Raw genomic sequence first — 9,125 nt, forward strand, 5'->3', positions numbered from 1 at the left:
AGCACTGCAGTTTCTTCGGTCCTCAGGAAGCTGGCCCACATGCTTTGATGGGTATTATTATCATGGTCAGACACCTACTGCCGGTGCGACCTCTCTGTGAGGTAATTATCCTCCTCAGACCAGTGAGCCCTGCAGCATGATTTACCTTCGGCCCACTGGCTGACAAAAAAACCCTCACACGTTACTTTATGCAAGCTTCAGAAAGGCTTAGGGCTTTTGATCTACTCTCTGAGAAAAGAAAACCTTTTTTCTGTCTGCCCATCACTGCCTTTCAACGTGGCATTTCCCTTCCATAAACAACACTACCCACCGCTTCCTGAGCACTCCCCTTCTCCAATCTCCACACAATTTACCCTCCATCCCTACTTCATATCTTCACGTCAACACACTTCCACTTCCATTCCTCCTAGACAGAACCGACATATGCCTTCCTACCTGAGAAGGAGATGTTGAATCCCTGTAGAGATATGGAGAAGTCAGAAATGAAGCGCAGCTGGGCCTTGAAGTTCCCATACAGGCCGGCGTTAACCGGCGCCGGCCTCTCCGAGCCAGTGAGTCGAGCCAGAGGCTGAGCGAAGCTGCCATTTTCTGTTATCAGCAGGTAGTCATGGTGATCCTCCAGGTGGAAAGTGTGAAAAGTGAACTGGACACCTCGAAAGAGAAAATAAGAGTCTGGTTTTAATGATTTGGGGAACATAGGAGGAATCATTCACAGAGGCAGAGTTATGTCTATAATTGTATCTGTCATTTTAAACGTCTAGAGTGTGTTTTTTATTAAAGGATCAGAAATGTGTTTAGTTTCATCATTAGTGATGAAATAAAGATAAACAAAGACCTCATTCTGCCTTTAAGAAAACTAAAAACTGTCATCCTGAGATGTTATCCTGACGTCAGACTCAAATCGGACACGTCAGTCCCTCCGACTTTTCCAGACAGACACCTGGTTCCAGTTTCTAGGGGATTGGATATAATATCTGCAGACTGCTAGGTCTAAAGATCCAGCACCACTCTAGACTGAGCCCAGACTGTAGATGATCAGTAGTTCAATAGTTTCTAAGAGTTACTGCCAGTGGCATGGGTTTATATTCTCTCACTTGAACCTCTCGGTTTTGTTCAATCCCAATCATGAAAGAGCGTCATCCTGCATGTTTTAGCTGTTTCCCCAGTTTGGCAAGCCATCCCACCTATGTAAATATATGATCTGGCCATGACCCATAGACAGAAGGGTTAGAGTTCTACAGAATCTACGGTTGTCTTTAAAACTGTCTGTGCATGCTATTGGACAACTCTAGGACACATCAGATCATTTTTCCTGTAGCGTTTTATCAGAAGTCAGTCATCAGGGGCAGTCTGCGATACACCATTGGCAGGACGAAACAAATGCATACCCTTTTAAAATGAATGACTTAAGTACCTCCATCTGCTCATGCCAAAAGCCAAAGTCTAAATCACAAGTGTCAAACTCCGGTCCGCAAGGGCCGCCATCCCACATGTTTTAGTGTTTTCCCTGTTTCAAAACACCTGATTTGAATCAGCAGATCATCATCATCATCATCATCATCATCATCATCATCATCATCATCATCATCATCATCATCTTTATTTGTATAGCGCTTTAAAAAACACAGCCATACTGCTGACCAAAGTGCTGAACAGTCACACAATAATAAAAATATAACACATGAAACAATAAAATGCAACCAAGAATACAATAAAACAAGCCCAAAATAAAATGAGTTACCAATAAAACCAATGGAAACATGTCCTCCAAGTATAGTAAAGTAAAGTAATAAAGCCCATCCTGCAGCCAACTGTTAAATGCAAGGGTACAATAGTGTGTCTTTAATCTAGACTTAAAATCCTCTAAGGAGGATGCCTGTCGAACTGTGACTGGGAGTTCTTTCCACAGTTTAGGACCACCAACAGAAAAAGCTCTTTCTCCACATGATTTGTAATGCACTTCCGGGACCTCGAGGAGCAACAAGATGATTAACAGGCTTCTGGAAAGCTTGATGAGCTGCTCCACAGGTAAACACGGAAACAACAAAAAGATGCAGGATACTGGCCCTTGAAGACTGGAGTTTGACACCCCTGATCTAAATCGTCCAAAATTGATTCTAAAGCTATTTCTAATGAGCGGCGTTCCTAGCGGCGCCAATGCCCTCTTTGTAGTATTTCTTTGTCACAGCTCCAGTACGGGCAACGGTGGCACAGGATTTAAGTGCTCACCCGTAATCGGAAGGTTGCAGGTTTGAGCCCTGATCAGTCTGTAGCTGCTGTTGTGTCCTTGGGCAAGACACTGGCTGTGTCTCAATTCAGGGTCTGCATCCTTCGTCGGCCGGTTACGTCACAGCGCCGCGACCAGGCCTGTCCCAATTCGAAGACTCCTTCAAATGCGGTCGACGAATTGTCATGTGTCTTGCCCATGTATGTCTGATCCCTGAATTGTGTGTACTGAAACTCTAATTTCCCTCTGGGATTAATAAAGTATCTTTGATTTGATTTGATTTGATTTGATTTGATCACCACTAGGGTGTGAACAGGTGAGTGACTGATTGTGTTTAAAGCGCCTTGGAGGGTCCCAGAACTCTAGAAAGCACTATATCAAATACAGGCCATTTTAGTGCAAAGTCCACCCAACAAGGATAGAATGCTTTAATTGGCTTGTCACCAGAACTGCTCTGTCCAATGGTAGACCTGCTGGGGCTACAGGGGTGTAGCTATACTGACCTGCAGAGCAGAATCTATCTGTCTGGAGATATTCAACAGCCTCCCACGACCCTGCATGTACGAGCGGGTCCAGATGATGGACGGATGGACGGATGGTTGGACAGATGATTTGTCTAGATTTCTAGACTACTGTTTCCCTGGTCAAATTCACACCCTGAAATATTGAATTAACTTAACCAAGTTATGTCACGTTGTTCCATTAAACCCAGTTGAATAATACACATTTACTTTTACATTTCACATAACGCACACAGATGTTAATATTTAAGCAGCTGGGTTTAGTGGAACCAGTAAACTCATCTATTCATCATGTCCTCAAGTTTGCAGAAGATTGTTACTCAAACAGCGATTTAGAAAAACCTACAGCCTACAGATTCATGCAGGTTGCTCTAAGTAATGACATTTGATAAACTGGCAGGATAACAGGAAGTTATTTTTGGTATTCTGATCATCTGTGCATGTTTTAATATGCTTTCAAGCCCACAAAGGAACGTGCTCCTGTAATAAAATACTCAAACCTGCAGGTATGACCACATTTCTGATCTGAACAAAAAATCTGTGTTGTTTGATGAATGGTCAAATAATTATTTAAAAACAGGATTATGCATTTAGAAATCACCCATGAGCAATCATTCAGTGGAGGTTTTTTCTCTTTTCACTGATGTTATAAATCATTTAAAAACATGTCTGTACATAAAAATATCAGTCCAGCAAATTTAAGAGTAATTTGCAGTCAGGCGTCAGAGAAAACTGTTCTTTGATTAATTCTGTTGTAAGAGCTGAGACATCCACCTTATAGCTGCTACACCTGTGTCTCCCACACTACAAAGATGTAATCATTTAAATATTAGACAAGTTCATGATTATAACAGACCGAGCTTCACTGCAAGATTCTTTAAACACACAAACGTAAAAAACTAAGATTTCTATCAATCCACCCACTGCAGTCATGATGGCAGAACTGGAGCTTAACGCTAAAGAAAAACCTCATCGATAGAATTGAAAACACTCATTTTAGAAACTTTTGTTGTAATTGTGAAGATTAAGGTGCTACTGAATCAGACTCAATAACGACATCCTGTTTCCTTCCTGGACGGCCAACTGGCTGTTTTTCAGCACAATCAGTGCTGCCATGTCCGAGCCATCTGCTGTATCTGTTCCAACATGACTGAGTACTGTCCTCCAACGTTTCAGCTCACTTGATAAAGGCTTTCCCAGATGACCCTAAAATGGATATCAAAATAAAACCATTGATCATTTAATTACAAAGCATAAAGACAAATGATCAGTCAATCAGGAGTCACCTCTGTGAGGTCCCTCTCTCGTAGGTGCGAGGTGGAGCTAATACAGCTGATTTTCTTTTTGCCTGAATCACAATTCAAATCAATGTTTCTCACATAAAAAATACAAGTTCTAGATTGTTTTTCAGATTTACTCCTTTTGAGACTAACTTCCACACGTTCATTTTCTTTTGCTCAGTAGGATCACAAGAGATCAGGGGCCTCATTTATCAAGCTTGCTTACGCACAAAACGGGGTCGGAAAACTGCGTAAGCAACTGTCCACGCAAACTTTGTGATATATGGAAGAAAACTTAGCTGAAAAATGTGCGCAGCTTCAAGTTGACTACAGACCTGGCTTACCCACATGTTGGACGTGGAGAGCACCTGCAGTGCTGCTGCTAATATACAATTATGAAATCCTGCAGCATTATCACTTGTACTGCTTTGTGCGCACACAGAACAAGACCCCCCCACATGCACACAAACGTGCACGCGCACACTCACACACACACACGTGCGCGCGTGCACACACACACACACACACACACACACACACCTAGGGACAATTTAGGGTTGCCAATCAACCCAAAATGTACTGTATCTGTCTTATTTTTACTTCCTTTGTTTTGTGCAGTGACAGAGTTTTCTGTTGCCTTGCAGTTAGAAGGTCCTGGGTTCAAATCCCAACCTTGGGTTATCTGCATGAGTCAGCTTGCTCTCCCTATGGTTTTCTCTGGGAACTCTGGCATCATCGCACAGTCGAAAAACATGACTGTTGGGTCCATCGCTCTCTTCTAAATAGTCCTCAGGTGTGAGTTAACATGCAACCTGTCCAGGTGTTCCTTGCCTGCTAGCCCAATGACAGCTGGAGATAGGCACCAACCCTGCGAGGATACACAGCTATCAATGATGGATTTGTCTCTTAAATTAGCTATACTTGATATTTATGCAAAAAAGCAACCTGAGCACACTATTCTTCCTATAAACTATGCTGCTGTTTCCATCAATGTTCTTCACATTTTCAGGCCCAGCTGTTCACAGGAACATTTGTTGTATCTAGAATGAGCATTCTGGATTTCTAAAGTAAAGTTTCAATGGAGAAAAATCTATTTGAGATGACTAATGAAGTTGGCAGTCATCCAGCTGTCACCATTGTCTAACTAATGCTCACAGACCTTTATTGTTTCATTGCTGTAGTAAAGTTGTTGTTGATTGTTCAATTAAAATACTTTTTAAAACAATAAAAATATTGGGTAGCACTTTACAATAAGGGTCCCTTTATTAACAATACTTAGTGCATTATTAAGCATTAATAAACCATTACATAAAATGTTAACAAACGCTTTTATGTATTATATAGCACTATTTCATGTATTATTAAGCATTTAATAATGTCTATTACTGGACCTAAAGGTCCAAAATTTATTCAGTAATGATTAATTATGTGTAATGTCCAGCAATGGTCAGTTTTAGGTACAGTTTGACCTTTCAACATCTGTTCAACATCTGGTCAAACTGGAAACACAGGACTGCTTGTGTTCCCTTTAAATGAGCCTGCCTTCATACCAGCTGGAGATCACAGACTCGGCAGCTCTGACAACAGATAACGACATGTCAACAATAGCTTTCTTCCCCACGGTCTCCATTTAAGGAACACTCCAGTTCGGATCAGTTGCTAAATTCAAGAATGATTTCCTAAATCAATATGAACTTCTTCCATGACTTTGAAGAAAAGAAGAAGAAGTATCATTTCTTTAGCGCCTCTCAAGATAGAAATCACGAGGCACTTCACAAAAACAAAAATAAAAAATATAAAAATTGTAAAAATATAAAAAAAGCATTTCAAAAATGTTTTCAAATATATTTAAAATGAGCAAGAATAAGCAATTGCGATTTAAAAGAAAAAAATGTTAAGAAAGAGAGAGAGTGAATAGGAAAGAGGGAAATCAGTGGATCCTGAGGAAGGTAGAATAGGTGGGGAGAGCAGAATAAAGAGAGAGTGGTGAAGAAGGTCACACAAAAGCCAGCTTGAACAAGTAAGTTTTCAGCTGCTTTTTAAAGGAGACCACTGAGTCCATTGATCTCAGGCTCAGGGGGAGAGAGTTCCAGAGTCTGGGGGCCACAGCAGCAAATGATCTGTCATATCATTGAATGTTGAATATCATTAAATCATTAAATAAATGTTTGTTTCTTGCTGTTTATAAAAATTATATTATAATTAAATGCTTCATTAATCTGTGCTCAATGATTGAAGTTTGAAATGAATGTTATGTCTACAATGACTGCAATGTGGTTCTGCATGTTTATGTGGCGAGGTCATAACATCTGCACTCACACCATAACAAGTAAGGTTACGTTAAACTCTGACACATAAAAAGTCGTTTACCCAGTCAGAACATCCAGTCAAAGAAGCCGTGTTTCTGAGTTGTCTTGTTAACATCTCTCAAGCCTGTCAGCCTCTGATTGGCTGGGCAAATCATAACATCAAAACCTTAAAACTGGGTCACCCTGGGTGATTCAGCAGTTCTAGAGAAAGTTTCAGACCGGCCATCTGAAGCACACATCTTTAACCATCAAAGATGTTGACACGTCGTCAAAACCTTTTTGCACCTGCGAAGCTGACAAGCAACAGTTCCTGCAAACAAGCTGATATTGCTTAGGCTCCTTAAGACTCCACCAGACACGCAGTTCCATCCTCTGCTGTGACCTACAGACAACTCTAAGACCGGTTTCGTGGGGGCCGCAGTTTCTTCTACGGACCTCGGCGCCTGGAAGTCCGAGGACTTTGACATTCCACATCTATCACGAGGGTCTCCGAGAACGGGTGAAGTAGACATGACAGATAGCATCTGAAGTGTTTTGATAAGGACCAACTTCATAGCTTAACGCAAACCAACTTCTCTTACATCCAAAACTCAGCTTTCCTAGATAAGGAGGTTCTGACTAACACCGCATTCACACATAGATTTTATACATCACATTTAGTTTCATCCATTCACAGTAAATGCTTAGTTAAATAGTCATGTTTTAATTGTTTGAAAAATAAATTCTTACCTTTATAAACCTGACTCTTTTCTGAATCAAAACGAAGTGTGTACAATTACTTAATAAAGCAAAAATCCTAGAATTTTCTGATAAATGCAATAAAGACCAAGCAGGGTGGATATTCTATATTTAAATAGAGTATCACAGCTTTTTGGTCATTAGTAAAGGTAATATATATCTTGAGCTCTTAAAGTACTCAATTTGCCAACACTACATATGGTTAAGTAATGCTTAAGTAATGCTTAGGCATCTATTAAGCATTTAGAAAGTGTTTATAAATAGATAAATGTTTATACTTTAAAATAAGGGTCCAAAATTAATTTGGTAATGTTTAACTACGGTTAGGTAGTGCTTAAGTAATGCTTATGAATATATTAGGCATTTAGAAAGTGTTTCCTAAGGGATACAAGTTTACACTTTACAATAAGGGTCCAAAATCCATCCAGCAATGATTAATTATGGTTAAGTAATGCTTAAGTAATGCTTAGGCATGTATTAAACATCTAGAAAGTGTTTCCAAAGGGGATCAATATTTTACTTTACCTAAGGTCAGGTAAGGGCTTCCTGATGACAAACACAGTACAGCATTACTAAGTCATTAGTTAATTGTTTATTAATACACGTCCAAGGAACATCCAATGTACAGGGTAGGATAAGTGGATGAATTAGTTAGCTGTTGCTTATTCGCTGTAAATACACAACCATAGTAAATGATTACTTTAAAAATTATTAAGGGTTAATTAACACATTAACTAACACGGTAATTAAAACACGTTATGAAGAGTAATTTAATACTGCAAGTGTTAACTGCATTAACTAAGGTTCTGTAACAGACATTAGTTAACCGCTTAATAATGCATTAAATAATATGTTTAGTAATGCTATGCAATGCATAAAAGCAGTTGCTAACACTTTATTTAATGGTTTATTAATGTGTTATAATGCACTAAAAAACATTAATAAAGGGACCCTTATTGTAAAGTGTTACCAAATATTGTTTTTACATCCAATCAGCATCTTTACAAGTTACATCCTTCATTTTGTCGTTCACATATTGAAAGTTCCAGTGGAGATATCTGGAATCACCATTGTTGTGAGTGCGTTTGTCATGGCGTGCGTGAATGGGTTTATGAACGCGTACATGAACCCGTTCTTTTGCCATTCTAGCTCTGGATCTCCATGGAGCTTTTCCGGAGCTAAAGCCTAGCTAAAACATCCTGTTAACCATAGAGTTTATAAAAAGTAGTACCCACAAATACAGCCAAACACAGGCAGTAGCGGTTGGTGCGGCGTCTACTCTTCTATGTCTATGCTGTGTGCAGGAGTCAAAGTTCATTCAGAAAAACTAAAAAGGGACTTAACTGAAAGATTACACATGTTTTAATGTTTTGCACTTTTAATATTGCACTTTGAGTTTGCTACATCAGCCTGCTTCCTAAGATTGTTTAATAATGTCCCATAAAAAACTGTTTAAATAATGTTTCCTCATGTTATTGAGAATATTCTGTAGGGTAAATATTTTCATAGGTTATATATATATATATATATATATATATATATATATACACATATATATATATACATATACATATATATACATATATATATATATATATATATATATATATATAAAGAGAGAGAGAGAGAGAGAGAGAGAGAGAGAGAGAGAGAGAGAGAGAGAGAGAGGAGAAAAACTTTTTGGAACTGTGAACTTAGTTCAAAATTTGTTTAATTATGAACTAAGAAACAATCTAGTTTGTTTTAAAATGTATGAACTAAACTTTGAACTAGTTTGTTTTTTAAATGGTCTTTCCCAACACTGGGAATAGGCTAAAAGCTCATTTTCACCTGATGACTTTTCACAAAAGGAGTACTTTTGTCTCCATAAGAGCTTGAATGGCAACATGAAACGTCTCCTCATTAGCATAAGCGATGCTAATACAGGCTGCATTCTTTATTCTGGTTGTGTTTCAGTGACTGAAGTTGTTTTATTCTTCTCTTTCTGGCATCACAGAAGCAAATGCTTGTTCACTGCAGTGAGACCTTGTCACAGTCTAAAATTCTCACA

The 9,125-nt window shown here is 39.0% G+C and overlaps 1 protein-coding gene across 6 annotated transcripts in view; it reads right to left on the minus strand.

Moving 5' to 3' along the window:
* The window catches only part of LOC107378702 (CUB and sushi domain-containing protein 3), a 434,947-nt gene that overhangs the window by 264,922 nt on the left and 160,900 nt on the right, over window positions 1–9,125 (minus strand). For all 6 annotated transcript variants that reach the window (XM_070550820.1, XM_070550818.1, XM_070550816.1 and 3 more), the window contains one exon: window positions 436–651. In XM_070550820.1, coding sequence (XP_070406921.1) covers window positions 436–651 — 216 coding nt within the window. The remainder of the gene's footprint in view (window positions 1–435; window positions 652–9,125) is intronic.

This window comes from Nothobranchius furzeri, chromosome 5 (assembly GCF_043380555.1).
Source record: "Nothobranchius furzeri strain GRZ-AD chromosome 5, NfurGRZ-RIMD1, whole genome shotgun sequence".
NCBI lineage: Eukaryota > Metazoa > Chordata > Actinopteri > Cyprinodontiformes > Nothobranchiidae > Nothobranchius > Nothobranchius furzeri.